At 36.6% G+C, this 15,850-nt stretch overlaps 2 protein-coding genes across 5 annotated transcripts in view; one reads left to right on the plus strand and one right to left on the minus strand.

Moving 5' to 3' along the window:
- The window catches only part of nectin1b (nectin cell adhesion molecule 1b), a 304,891-nt gene extending 298,401 nt beyond the window's left edge, over positions 1–6,490 (minus strand). For 2 of the 4 annotated variants that reach the window (XM_017465298.3, XM_017465297.3), the window contains exon 1: positions 5,760–6,490. In XM_017465298.3, the coding sequence (XP_017320787.1) occupies positions 5,760–5,814 (55 nt within the window). In that variant the 5' untranslated portion in view covers positions 5,815–6,490. The remainder of the gene's footprint in view (positions 1–5,759) is intronic. The other 2 variants (XM_017465296.3, XM_053678054.1) reach the window with 1 other exon arrangement.
- A 4,454-nt stretch (positions 6,491–10,944) lies between these two features.
- Positions 10,945–14,308, plus strand: ttc36 (tetratricopeptide repeat domain 36). Its single transcript, XM_017465319.3, has 3 exons — positions 10,945–11,171; positions 11,386–11,574; positions 13,915–14,308. Exons 1-3 carry the CDS (start codon positions 11,066–11,068, stop codon positions 14,181–14,183), a joined length of 564 nt encoding a protein of 187 aa, XP_017320808.3. The 5' UTR covers positions 10,945–11,065; the 3' UTR covers positions 14,184–14,308.
- Positions 14,309–15,850: the final 1,542 nt, after the last annotated feature.

Here is a 15,850-nt window from a genome sequence, read left to right on the forward strand (position 1 = left end):
GCTGTTCTTCCTGTCCAAGAGCACAACTATTCCAACAGCTCAGCAAGATCTTAACCCAGTCATATCAGAAGAGCCAGGTCAAGCTGTTTTTTTGCATTGTACATCCAACCCATGCCCCCCCCACCCAATGTCTGTATAATTACTTAACACACGAACAGTACATCTGAGAAACATGTATCAAATGCCATACCATGTGTCATTGCCTGGCAAATATACATCCTCTTTCAACACTGTCTCTCACTCTCTCTAGAGGACAGACAAACAGACCAAGAGAAACAGTAAGAAAAAAGGTCCTCTGCCTTCCAGCGATCCTTGCTGTTAAGAAAACACACATCGAGATCTGGCTGATGAGCAGAGCAGGTTTTCACTCATTTGCTGGCTCACAGACCTTCTGAAAACACACCTGTTTCTGGTCAACTTCATGCTCTTCCTGCTTTATCTGTCCATTTGTTTTCAGAGCAAAAGCAGATGTTTCTGTTTAGCGATTATACCTACATTAGGGCCAGCAAGACATGGCAATCAATTCAAACAATAAATTGAGAGACAACACACACACACACACACACACACACACACACACACACACACACACACACACACACACACACACACACACACACACACACACACAGAGGAACACCTCATGTAGCTAACACACAACGGCTGGGTAGAATAGTGACACAATAATCAGGAAAGGTATTTGTGGCTAGAATCAACAATCCAATGAATCAGTGAACTGCTGATTGTTGTAAATATCATACTGAGGAATACCTGGGTGACTAACTGCAATTCATTTTCAGTTTGTAGTTTACAAGCAGCATGATTAACACTCCAGGCACCAAACAGGTGACACGTATGGTGTCTATTCTGTCTAACAGAGGGTGACATTTGTTAAATCTGCATGTTACCAAGTTATTACTTGGATTACATTTGTTTGAAATAATGGCATTTTGTAAAAATAGGGCTATTCCAGATTGAAGAAGGCATCCACATTGCCATTTCTGGCATACATCAAGTGCTCTGCCTGTATGGAACATATAAATCCTCCTTCAAAGTCTTAAAAGCTGTGTGATACATTACAGGTAATTGAGCACAACCCAGCAAACTTCTCCACATATATAAAATGTACCATAAGCTTGCATATATATATATATATATATATATATATATATATATATATATATATATATATATATATATATATATATATATATATATATATATATATATATATATATATATATATATATAAATTTTAACAGATAGTGATTAAGTTTGTTATAACTCTATAAATGATCTTAATTAAAAAATAATAATCTCAATGATATAAATGAAAGCAATACTAGCTTTGCAGGAGCACTGCACTATACACCTCACTGGATTTCCTGTCCTGTCACACATAATTCTGCTAATCAACCCACTAGTCAGGTGAGCAATTGAGGCTCCGTATGACTGAACCTCTGTATGATGAATGATGGAAATTAATTATCTTATATTAGGATCTCTTCTGTAATCTCTCTCTCTCTCTCTCTCTCTCTCTCTCTCTCTCTCTCTCTCTCTCTCTCTCACACACACACACACACACACACACACTTCCCCAAATATTATATCCACAAACAAACTGCTAAAATAAGCTTTAAAAATGTTCTTCCCTGTTAATTTCTGCTACATTACTTGAATTAACATCTCAGTTGTGTGAACATCTGCACCAGGTGACACTTTCTTTAAATCAGTTTTAAGGTTCATAAACATTTTAATCAACTGGTTAAATCAGTAGCTCACCATCACACACACAAGACATACAAAATACAGGATGAAGCGACTTAGACAAAAAATTCCTGTACTTGCTAGAATGTTACAATTATTGCTTTAAAATCTTATCTGAATGAAGTCAAAACGAGTATTTAGAAAATGTGTGAAGAGCAATCTCTGAATCCATGTAAGCCAGATGTTTGGGGGGGTTTTAAACCACCACAATAATAATAAAATAAATTCTTGACAATTTAATACATTCTTACACCCCACAGACATTGCTGGTCTGGCTTCTCTTGTAAAGGTCACAACAGTTTGTATATCACTTAGTGCTTCAAAAGAGCTTGATTTTAATAGGCCAAATCATTGACCTCAACCTGAGTGAAGGTGAATTACTGAATTCCTGTGTTTGCTTGTAAACACAAGTGCCACAGAACAAGAAGTTCCCCTTCCATGAAGGAAAGCTGAATGTTTCCCATTTGCTGTCTTGTATGTGTGTGGTGTCTAGGTGATCCAGTTATGTTTTGTTTAGGTGATCCAGCTAAGTAAATCTCAAATCACAAATGGCACTGGAACATAAATTTTGTGGTCAAATGGTAATAAAAGAATGGTGAACATTTCTCCCTTTCCTCTACATCTCACTGATTTAACATTTTCAAAAGATGTCAAAACTTTCACTAAATCTTAGCCTTCAGCATAATCCTTTTAAAAAAAATAAATAAATAACAGCACTTCTCAGATGACAAATGAATTCCTGCGTTTACTTGTAAAGGGCAGGTATCACAAAAGTTAAATAATATTAGCAACTTACACATTCCCTAATCAGTGGTGTCTATAACAGTATTTCCCATTCTTCCTGTGCAGACTGTGAAAAATATCCTGTTATCTGGTAACATTAATGATAATGCTCATCATGACAGCTTGAAAAAACCTGGCAAGACACAAATTTAAAAAATAAAAAAGCATGGTGAAAAGTTTTCAGAACATCCCTGACTTTTTCTCTTAAAGCTCACTGACTGAACAGCTTCAAAGGACCTAAAATGTGATTGCCTTGGCCAGAAACTAATCCTGATCAACACCATGAGCCAAAAGATCATCTGCACACAAATCAGACAAGACTTTCTGATCAAAGAAAGACCCTTGACATGTTGCAACATCTGTTCCAAAATTGAATTCCAATTTTTTTCTATATTAAAAATTACATCTTTAAATTGTAATTGAAGGTAATTGGCTGTAACATTTTCGCACAGAAAGGGCTCAAATGCAATCCAGGATTTTGTTCAAATGAAGCAACGTTCGTTCATACTTTGTAAATAAAAAAAAAAAGTAAAAGGAGTGTGCATTAAAATGTGTGGTCTAAATCAATTTTCTTTATGGAACTACTTTTAAGGGTATCAGACCACACTGCCCTCAGAGAATTAACCCAACCACTTCCAAAACACACACAGATAAACCTTGAAATGTGGTACTTCAGTGAACTGATACAAGATAAACAACTTAATGACACAAAATCCCAAAATAGCGACCAAAGAAAAACCTAGAAAATGTTGACTGATATCTTCAGCTGATGTGCCAAATCAGGAAAATAACAAGATTTTTTCCACTTGACATCTGTTTGGCCTGAAATAACCTACATTTCTTACTTAAGCTAATATGAATTGTCTAATTTGTATACAACCTTGCCAGGTGCATGAAAGGGACTATAAATATATGCTTGTGGAATTTCCTTTTTAAAGAACAAGTGAAAATGGAAATGGAGGTTGAATCTGAAAGAACATCTGCCATACAAGCCATATCTAGTTCATAAATAATCTGGCTTGACTCCTACGCTTCTGTCAACAGACTAGAATGCCAAGTGCAATCTCCAGTCCTAATTACTGACCGAATCACAAGTACCTTATCCTGATAATATGTTCAACCTTGATAAGACTGAGCCATGAACTTAATATTGAATATGTGAAATCCACTTCTGATCAGAAGGTCATGAGTTCAAATCCCAGCACTGCCAAGCTGCCACTGCAGGGCCCTTCAGCAAGACCCTCAACTGTTTAGTTATAGTATAATAATGTATAAAATTAGATAAATGCAGGTCGCTCTGGATAAAGGTGTCAGCCAAATTCCATAAATGTAAGATCCTCTAACCATGTTTACCACTGAGTGTTAAAACAAGATGCAGCATGCAATTTCTGTACTCTGACACAAATTTCTGTTTCTGAGACAAATAATGAGTATATGCCAAAAATTAGCCTCTCTAACTGCTAATTACAGGAGACAGTTTTCATCCTGATTATTTAAATACATGCTTTGTACACAAGTACTACTGTACACAATCCTCAGCATGCTGGATTTGACAATGGGGAGCGGCTAGGTTTGTGTACTCAGAGATCAAGCTGTACAGATCTCAGACATTGCCTCTTTGTGCAAGCTCACAGCCTCACCCAGCTGTGTCTGTCTGTGGATTTACATTTCTACAGCTTTAAAATCACAAGTCATAGCTTGCAAACAAATTGCCTGTAATTTAAATGGCTTGAACTAATCATGGGAGAGGGAAGGCTGTGGCTCAGCAAAGAATTACAGACACTGAAAAACAATGCTGAAAAAGCCCATAAGGACCAGTTTGTAAAATTTAATTCCTTTTAGTACAAATACTCTGGATATGACTGCATGAGAATAAAAACTGGGTGCAATCTTTAATGAGTTTGACTCATCCTCCATCCACCATTTCATGTCTGTTTTGAACAAAGAAATCATCTGCCTAAGGTTAAATGAGATTGGAATCTGTTCATTTACATTTGACTGAGAAGCAACGGCAAGTCCTCTCATGCCCAAGGACCTGCCTTGACTTCACTTTGTTTACAGCAATAGCAGTCAGAGGGATAGGTGTGGTATTGATTGAGAAATGTGGTTAAAAAGAGTGGTTTATTAAAACATGTAGCTTCATTAAGGAAAATGGGTTTACTGTTGAAGTGTCAGAGGAAAGTGACAGCGGGACAGTGCTGCTCAAATACTAGATACATCTTAGCTGTTTAGAATTCTACACCTGAGTCACATTCACTGATCCATTTGCTGCTTTCTCATTTTCACATGAAGCAAAGCCAGCAGAAGCGAATCTAATGAGGAGATAACTACAGATTAAAGGAGATTCAAGCCTGTTGACTCCTTATATAGATAGATAGATAGATAGATAGATAGATAGATAGATAGATAGATATTAGGTTTAATGCACACTGTTTATTACTTTAATCTGTCACTAACAAACTTTACAAAACAGCTGCTGTAATAATAATAATAATAATAATAATAATAATAATAATAATAATAATAATAATAACAACAATAACAAATAAAAACTATTGGACCTAAAGAGATAACCCCTAGACTACATTTCTAAACTGTAGATCAGGTAGAACTCCTGAAAAACGGGTTCATCCAACACCCTATACAGTTATTTAGTTCGTCCCTCTAGGAGAACCGTTAAAAGGTCCATACAAAAAAAAAAAAAGATTGTTTTCCTAAACAGAGATGGTTCCAAGTAAAACCCTTAACAATCCAATAAAAGTGTGTGAAAAAATGAATGGCTTTAATATTGTGTATAATATATAGTACTGTGTTGAATTACTCTGAAAGAGTGGAGCCATTAACAAACAAGAACACTGAAGAATTAATCATAGGAAAGCACTTTCCAGACGCTTCAGACGACTCTCTCTTAACGGCCATCATATTTTTTGGATGGAGTCGTGCCGCATCACTGTCGCCATCTTCCTCCTGCACTGAATGCCAATCCAGGGGGCTCGCGTTCAGTCTGTCTCTTACATTTGATACATTTCAGTTCGCTGTGTCCTCCCACTCAAGTTAATGTACACGCGCATAAAGGGAGGTGGGTTTAAGTGACTGTCATATTGCATTTCGCGCAAAATAAAAGTTGGTAATGATTTCTTTTATTAACAAATTCTCAAATCGAACCTTAAATCGATATTTGGCATGACTGAGAGCGCAACTGTACTTACCTGGTGTGTTCAAAAGGACCACTAAGAGTATCCATGAACTGGCCTGCATTGCCATGGTGTAAGCCGTGCACTGAAAATCCTGTGGACAGGCGCGAGCACTTTAGAAAAATATACCAAGTTCAGCTCCGGTCGATGATCAGTTCAACGGAATATCTGTCACAAAGCCATGCACTGTGAAGCACCTTAGCAGCGACTCCGGCACGATTCACTTTTCTATGGGCTCGATCCGCCCACAAAGCCCAGGTAATCAAAAACCGATCGCCTGGATCGCGAACTTGATAAGTCAAATGGAAATAGCGAATTAAAGCAAATTCAGATGATCGCAACTATTAGCTCAAGAGATCCCGATAGACAATTTCCACTTTGCTTTTCCTCTGTCTCTCCGGTGAGCCAGTAAAGAAAATGAGATGGAAGATACAATTCGTTTTAAATGCGTCACTACCTCTGAACCCCAGGTTCCCGTTTTCCGCCACAGAAACTGGCCTTTTTGTCTCTTCTCTTTCTTGCCCAATAGTAGTCTACGCGCGAAATTCTAAAGGAGTCGGTCTTGTACCTTTGTGTGGGAAAACAGGGATGATGATCTTATTTTGAGATTGTCCGCGACTGCCAGCACAAAATTGCTTCCTGCTCTTTTACCTAGAAAGGTTTCCCCAGGGGGAAAAAAGCGTTAGTATAATTCAGATGAAACTGGATCACCTGAACTGATGTAGCGGGCAGCGCAAGTTGAGATCCTAATCTGGTGACGTGAAAAATAGGGCGGAGTATGGGGCGTCATCAACAGCAGTGTAGTAGATTATCTAAAACTCCCTACTGAAGTGATTATAACCCAGTTCCACGCGAGTGCCACGCCCTCTACAGTGAGAACAGTGAAGGACCCTTTTCTGTAAGGATGTAGCAGCCTTTCTGAGTGCTCTAAAATGTTATTTTTATATGCAAGTGTATGGAAGTAGCTATTTTGCGGACAATTTTCAAAAGCAATTGCAAACTGTATTTGCAATTGCGTTTCCTATTTGTGGACGCATAAATTGTGACATAATGCAAACGAAAATGCAAACCATTTGCATTTTCGCTTTAACGAATGTACAGTGTCTCAAAATTTCCAATGGAAATGCACAGTCCATTTGCTATTGCATTTCCCCTGTGTTATAGGTTATGATCCTGTCATATTGAAATAGCAATAGCAATTACCCCCGTTTGCTATTTCACTTCCTCAGCGTCGCGTAAGCATCCTGACAACATTCAACCGGAATCGCAAATCCCATAGTGATGGGAAGTTCATAAACGATTTGTTCATTTTGAACGGATCTTTAATATGACTTGGGAACAATGAGTTGTCTCAGAGAGTGATTCGCTCATTTTTGACCACACATGGGCTGCAACATCCCTATACCGTAAACAGAAATGATTAGTTCACCTCTCCAGTCTTTGGGTTCGAGTTGTTCGTTCATCAAGTCACAGCCCCACTGCATTCAGCCTTCGTGATGAACAAACGACTCAAACCCGAAGACTCCAGACGTGAATTAATCATTTCTGTTTCTGGGGAACAGACGTGACAAAAGAAAGAACGACTCGGATCTGGAGGTGAGGTGAACTAACAGACTGCATCGCCTGAAGTCCAGCTAAGCTATTCATTTAATTATTTATGTTTCTCATAATTTGGCGTTGGCTGCATTAGCCTATAGTTTATTTTTTATTCCAAATGTGATCAACATTTGTGTAAATACTATATGTGTTGGGGAATTTAACATGTAACATTTTAATTATATTCTGCTGAAATGAACGAAGCGACTTGAAAAAAGATACGTTCATTTTGCTGAACGAGATTCAAAGATCCGAGTCAGTAAAATCATCCGAACTTCCCATCACTAAAATCCCATTGGATTTGCATTTCCGATGACTTGCACAGAAAACTGGGGTGCTTCTCATTTCTTATTTGGGCATCCTCATTTCCTTTCCTCACTTCCTTTCCTCATGTCTTAGCTCCACCCCCTTAGGATGTCAGAGAAGGATGCAAGGATGAGATGCAAGGAGAGAGGAATGGAAGCAAGTCAAATGGAATCTCCTCTCTCTCTCAAGTGTCACTTCAAAGTGACATCAATTAATGATGACTGTGCTCAGCTGGATTACCTCACTGCACTTCAGGGATCTGCTGCTATGTTGTTGGAGTTTGGTTAATAACAGCATTCTTATTAAAGCAAAATGCACTGATAGTATGTGAAATATCTGGGTTATTCAACAATGAATTATTGAACAATACATAAATTATCACATCTTTTGTGCAGCTTTGCATATCCAAACATGCAAGGATCAATTAATTACAATACTCGTTTTATGCTTATTATTATTTAAATATATTTCACACAAAATTCTTCAAAGGACTTTTTGTTTGAGATTGTGGCAGATTTAAGGAGGAGGATTTATACGCGCGTCAGGTTTTTCAACAAGATACACTTCCACATAGGATACACCTGTGTATCCTCACTCCTAGCTCCTCTGGAGGCTTCCTCAATCCTTGTTCCTCAACTCCTTGTGGTGCAATTAGAGAATTGATATGTCCTTCAAGATGGCTGACTTCGATCGATTTCTGGGTCACAGGCTGGAGGATGGAGGAGTGAGGAAAGGAGGAACCATCAATTTGAGTATTGAGAAGCACCCCTTGCATCCTTCCCTCGATTCGTAAGGAGGTGGCGCTAAGACGCAAGAAAAGGAAGTGAGGAAAGGAAATGAGGATGCATAAATAAGAAATGAGAAGCACCCCTGTCAGTCACTGTTGGGGTGGTATACACTCCAAAAAATACACAAAAAATGCTGGGTTATTTTTTCTACCCAAAAGCTGGGTTAAGGCTTTTGGGTCATTTAATTGGGTTATTTTCGGGTAGTTTTGTGTAACCCAACTGCTGGTTCATTTTCACTGACAGTTGAATCAATGCACCCTTCCCCCACCCCAACACATCAGCCCAGCTCCTTGGGTCAAATCAACTCATCGACTGTGACCACAGAGTCAGAGCCAAATGACCACACGTAAGTTAGCATTCATCACTATTTAGGGTTAATGCTGCTCAAAGAGCCTGGCCAAGTTTGTGATATTTTGGCAGGGAGCTCTCGATAATGTATTCACTGGAAAACAGTAACTCAGCAAATGATAATTAATTTTACCTATCGCAAAGACTTCAAAAGTGAATATCATGTATTGCTATCATGTACTGTTGGTGTTACACTACTAGTGTCATGTGTTTCTGTTGGCTGTGAAATATGGACTGAGGTTATGTCATAATTCTCTGGGTCTGTATGTTATCTGAGGCTATGAGTTAGGGTTAGCTAGCTGGATGCTGTGACCAGTTGGGATGAGTGATGCTAACATAGACACTTACCCGAGTTGATAACATTACTTTAGCATACAACTCACAGTAATGTTAGATATTCCTATTACCTTTTTGAGAGTTAATGATAACATAGCATTACAGCTATTCACCATGATGTAATACAGAGAGTGGGTTACCCTTGACTACATTTAGCAAGTGTTTTGGACAAGGCAAGCTGTAGTAATTAGCATTAGGAGGATGGGTTAGGGCCGTGTTTTTTCATGTATTCTGTGAATGTTAATGCTGGTTAACAGGTTCAGATAGTCAGTGGCTAACGGAACTTAGCTAGCTCAGTAATGTCGAGACCAAAAGTTCTTCACAAGGTTAACATGGCAAAATGTGTGGATGGGGGTTTAGGTTGTAATGCTTCTCTGTAATGTTGGTTGACTCAGTTAGGTTGTGCAAAAAAAAAAAAAACTGGCGGTGAGGTTCTAAAGGCTGGAAAATAAATAGTTATTTTAAATATTAAGAAAATAAAAAAGTAAACTAGATTTTCCTGGTGAGTCTACCACTCCATTTTGTTCATTAGGAGAGTGGAAGTCATATTTCCAAAATTACACAATTTGGGATTCTGTAACGCAATTTCTCAGTTGAAGCCCAAAGGTATTTGTCGATATTTTGTAGCTAACAACTAAACAACACTCTTTTTGCTCTTTTACAGCTTTTCATATTGAAGGGAGTGGGGCTCTTATCTTCCCAGATGGCAGGGAGATTTGTAAGAAGATGCATCAATTCCAATTCTTACATCTGACAAATGTTTTAATGATTTAAATAAATGTCACCTGAATTTCATTTGTTTGTTTATTTTGTGAGCATTTTAGTAGAATTCTAACATACAAACAAATTGTATTTTAGGATAATTGTAGGGCAAAAAGTATAAACACATGCGTTATTTTTTAACACATCTTTGTGTGGAAACGTACAAACACACAGCATGTGTTAAATGTACTTAGACACTGATTGTGTTAAATGTACCAACACCCTGATTGTGTTGAAAGCAGCACAAAATGTGCTGTCCTTAACTAGACACACAGGTGTGTTAAAAATTAACACATGATTGAATGAAGGTTCGTATGAATATATTTATCCATAAAACAATTACTGTACACTAGAAAAAGCAAAAATGTGAAATAACAGTCCAGTTTACATGACACTAAATGCACTGCTATCTTTGTTAGCTTTGGCTTACTTGTTTGTAATGCCCACTGGATTGTAAGTTGCTTACTTAGTTTTTTGGATGTTTTAAACGTCTCCTTTGATAAAAATCTGACATTTTCATCTTAGATATATGATTTATTTGAGTCACTTACTTCAAAGTTTATATATAAGCACCACTTTAGCAGCTTTAGCAATACATTTCTGAACACTTCTTGTGTATAAATAAAGGAGATATCATGTTGACATATTTGTTTATAATGTGCTATATTTGACATTTTCAAAGGGTAAAAATAACCCTGAAAATATTAGCCTATGTTTTTCAACTGTGCTACGTCAACCATGTTTAATGGCATGCTAGTTATTTAATTAATGATTGGTTTTAATTGTTATTTTAAAATATTTGCAAGGTCAAGTTTATCTGACTTATCAAAGTTTATCATAGAACTGTGCAAAATTTGAATAAAGCTTGAATGCTCTGATGCTAGCCAGATAAACTTTGTAAAAATAATAATAATAATAATGAAATAAATAAATAAATAAATACAATTTAAAAAACATTTAAAACGTATATTCTTGTCTATGCACCCTGCAGCTTAGCAAAATTAATTAAATACAGATGTGCATGAGCTCAAAGTCCTGCCTCCACCCCCTGCTCTGATTGGCTACAGTGGAGGTCTGGAAAACATTAGGAAAAGAACACCCCTCTCCTGCATATAAAACAGCATATAGTACTTTTAAATACATTTGTTTCAGTTGTGAGTCCCTTTCAGTCTTCTCACTAATAAAATGGCGTCAGAGAATGACAGGGCAGTTCTTTGGACAATTTTAAACCCTACAAGCCCTTTTGGAAACATCCCTGGTTTAATCCAAGAGGAAGACCTTGCAGATGATGGTATGTCCAGGGTTTTATATTAAAAGAAATGTTCTATGTCATATGTTATGCCTCAATTTAACAACATAGTGCACATCTTTAACAAACTTCTTAGTAAACTTATGTATACCACTTGCAAACCAGTATTCTGTATTTGGATGCATGTATTAAAAGTATACAACATTTGCTATGAGTAATTATTGAATTGTATACATCACTGATTTTCTCTCTGCAGACTGTTCATTTGACCCTAATCTGCTAAAGAAGGTGAAGAATCTGGAGCTGCAGGGTGTTTCTGCTGCTGAGTCTGGAGATTTGAAGACAGCCCTGAATTATTTTGACCAGGCCATCCAGATACTTCCCATAAGAGCTTCAGCTTACAACAACCGTGCTCAGGCCAAACGTCTACAGGGAGATACTGATAGTAGGTTGCTTCTTTTTAGCTGAATAGTCTTTCAAACCTTATTTCTTATTCAATGACTTATTTAACAGACTTTGTGATCTTTCTAAGAATACTATTAGTACTTACCAATAATCATTTTTATGGAACTCAATAATTATGAAAATTGAAACTAATGAACATATAAATATAACAGCAAATATTGTATTTGTAATACATATATTATTGGAAGGGTGCTACGTATTGATGTAATGAAATATTTATAATGCACATAATGTTCTCGTTAATCCTACTTTTCTAAATAACAAACATAACACTGATTAGTTGTCTGAATTGCCTTCAAGAGTAATCAGAATGTAGAAGAATTCATAATGTCTATTACATAACAGTAGGTATGAACTATGATTGTCGTGTGAACTGCTTAACCATCATGTTCTGCTTATTACATATCAATGGATATCCTATTGCCCAAAAGTAATTTAATAGTTATACAATTGTGTAAAAAATAATAATAATAATAATCCAACACATTATATACAGTATACAGTATTCATGTCCGCTATTAGCAACATAAGCAATGTTTATGAAATGGATGCATACAGTCCTTTTACATGCATACATATCCTCCAACAAAATATATGAAAGCAAATAAAAGGGGAAGGTAAAGAGACAGGGAGTAAATATTTCCCTTTTGTGTAATATTAAAAAATACTCTATAGACTTTTAATTTACATTTACACTCTGGTCAGAATATATCTGAATAGAACATAAAGGCTCAGTAAAATTCACAGCATCTAACTTACAAAAATTATTAGACTTCCACCTTGGGTAAATTTCTTTGTAGAGTGCCCTCAACTAATATTGGCACCCTTGGTAAATATGAAAACAGTTTAACCTTTTGTTAAAAAATGCACAAAAATACTCTGCTTTCATGGATATCAAACAATTGCAAACACAACACAGGTTTATAAAAATAAAAAAAACCTTTGTTAAATATAGGTGTGCAACAATAATTGGCATCCCTATGAATTCATATGAGAAAAATATATTTTAAGTATATTCCCGGTGATATTTAAAAAAATATATATATATATTTTAGTATACCTGGGTGACTAGGAACAGGAAATTGTTCAACCATGACTTCCTGTTTCACAAGGGTATAAATATGAGGTAACACACAGGCCAAATTCCCTTAGTCATTTATAACAATGGGTAAGACCAAGGAATATAGCTGTGATGTGCAGCAAAAGGTTGTTGAGCTTCACAAAATAGGAAATGGCTATAAGAAAATAGCACAAGCATTGGAAATGCCCATTTTCACCATCATGGCAATAATTAAAAAGTTCCAGTTAACTGGAAATGTTATGAATCAACCTGGAAGAGGACATGTGTCTATATTGTCTCAACACACTGTGAAGAGAATGGCTCAAGTAGCCAAAAAGTCTCCAATGATCACAGCTGGAGAATTGCAGAAGTTAGTTACATCTTGGGGTTCGAAAGTCTCCAAAACTACAATCCGAAGTCACAAGTTGTTTGGAAGAGTTTCAAGAAAAACCTCTACTCAACCAAAAACAAACTCAAGCATCTTCAGACACTACTGGAACTTCAAATGGGATTGGGTTCTATGGTCAGATGGGCTGTCTTTCTGCCAGAGGTTATTCTGCCAAATAGTCATCTAGACACTATCAAATATCAACACATATTAAATGAAAACCTGACTGCCTCTACCAGAAAGCTTAAAATGGGCCGTGGTTGGATCTTCCAGCAGGATATTGATCCAAACCATACATCAAAATCAACACAAAAATGGTTTACTGACCACAAAATCAAGGTCTTGCCCTGGCCAACCCAGTCCCCTGACTTGAAACCCATAGAAAACCTGTAGGGTGAATTGAAGAGGAGGGTCCACCAATGTGGACCCTGAAATTTGAAGGATCTGGAGAGATTCTCTATGGAGAAATGGTCTCAGATCCATTGTCCAACCTCATCAGGCATTATAGGAGAAGACTCAGAGCTGACAAAGGGAGGTACCACAAAGTATTGACTTAAACAGTGCCAATAATTGTTGCACACATATTTAACAAAGATAATTCTTTTGAAAACCTGTGTTGTGTTTGCAATTGTTTGATATCCATGAGAGCAGAGTACAGAGTATTTTTGTGAATTTTCTGAACAAAAGGTCGAAAGGTTATATAATAAAGACAATTTTTCACAGCCTTCGTTGCTCATATTTACCAAGGGTGCCAATATTAGTGGAGGCTACTGTATTTACTATAAAATAGAATTTTCTGTCTTGACTTGTACTCATCCCAGAGTAAGTCATATTTGTATAACCTGTCTACATATGTATAACCTTTTTTTAAGGTGCAATTGAGGACTTGGACCAGGCCATTTTACTGAGCAAGGGCACAGGCCACACAGCCTGCCAGGCTCTTGTTCAGCGTGGCCTCTTGCTCAGACTGGCACACAGGGATGAAGATGCCAGGGCTGACTTTGAGCGGGCAGCGGCCTTGGGTAGCAAGTTTGCTAGACAGCAGGCTGTAATTCTGAATCCTTATGCAGCTCTATGCAACCACATGCTTTCTGAAGTCATCAACAACCTACGCAATCCAAAGGTGCCAGAGACACAGTAGAGATGACGTGACAGACACTGTAAAGTACACATTGTGTACATTCATGAATGCTTTAGGCTACCCTGGATTTAAATGTATGCATATCTTTGTAATAGATGTAATAAAGATCATTTTGTTTATCGGGACAGTTTATATGTTTGTTTATGTTTATTTTTATAATATCGAAATTAGCCACTAAAGGTCTCTACACCACAGTGCATTCTTTGCTGTGTTTCACGTCCAGCTATCGGTATTGTAAATTATTGCAAATATGTATTTTTAATATTCACGATAATCAAAATTATTTATCTAAAAATAATGACAAATAATAAATGTAGGTTATGCTTAATGTAGGTTTAATGTTTAATGTAGGTAATGTTTGTTCCAGTTGTATCCATGAGATGTTATTGCTTTGATTAATCCATTTCACTAAATATTGCAATTGATTTGCCAGATAATAAAATAAAAAAAATTAGGTGCTTCTAAACCTCTTTGAGATTTTTTTGTAATAAGAATATTTAATTTAAATAACTTTTTTCCTCCAGTAAAAATGGGAGATTGAAGAATTAAGCAATTGAAATAATTTTTCCTGTAGGCATGACAGAGAGCATAGTAGAGTGAATGATGGTGACAATTATAGGGGCTCCCACTGCCCAGGAGGCCCCACTAAATTCAGTAGATTTGCTATATAGGTCCCTACTCTATGAATCATAGTATATATATATTACAGCTTCAGCTTGCATGAGAGTTTAATGAAAACAGCAAAAACGTCCAATTTCATGAAAGAAGTTTTCCAAATATCCCCATTCCCCTCCCTAAAAATGGTTTAGTCTGATGGTTATTAATTATTTCCGCTCAGTCAGAGCCAAACAGGGGGGGTGCACTGTTAGTGCACTGTAGGGATGTCAATGTGATGGGATGCCATGCCCTGATCATTTCGCTGCTGGATTTATTTTCACGGGAATAGGACACCTATTGGAGCTGCTGCCTGCACGCCTCCTGCCAGTACTGTCACATCATTTCCTTATTACTGTACTGGCACACACTGACCAAATGACTATGCAGTCAGAGTCCTCAACTTTTTACACTATTATGTAAATATAGTAGAGCTGGTTTGTATAACACGTGGAAAAAATGGATTTGCATGTTACAAGGTTTATAGACCTGCCTGCTGCTGACGTGATACATTTTACGATAACATTACTGTCAAGAAAATGTGAATACGACTCACTTCTCTTGGATGGATACATTTATTAGCTTTATTTAATAATATATTATGCAGTAACATATTATCTTAATCAATAATAAAGACAATGAGTCATTTAAGTGATTTTATTTTACATTTGACTGCATTCTTTTCAGTTTCTAAATGGTTACTTCAGCTGTTAAACAACACACTGACTAAAAGATTATATTGCTGGTACTTTTAAAATTAGTTTTATTTTATTAAATTCTTGTCTTTTCTTATTATTTTATTACTTTATCTTAAATAATTGCTTTAGGACTTTAGACAATGTTTCATTAGAAGTTATGAATGGCTTAATACCAGTGTTTTGATGTAATATTTTATAAACATTTAAAACATTCTATTGTTATTTCGTAAGAAACCCCTACTAGGTACCATGGCACAGTAGATGTGGGCCTCCATGCCCATATCATATATGATAAGATATGTGTGGAGGGTACAT

Source organism: Ictalurus punctatus, chromosome 4 (genome assembly GCF_001660625.3).
Source record: "Ictalurus punctatus breed USDA103 chromosome 4, Coco_2.0, whole genome shotgun sequence".
In the NCBI taxonomy this organism is placed as follows: Eukaryota; Metazoa; Chordata; class Actinopteri; order Siluriformes; family Ictaluridae; genus Ictalurus; species Ictalurus punctatus.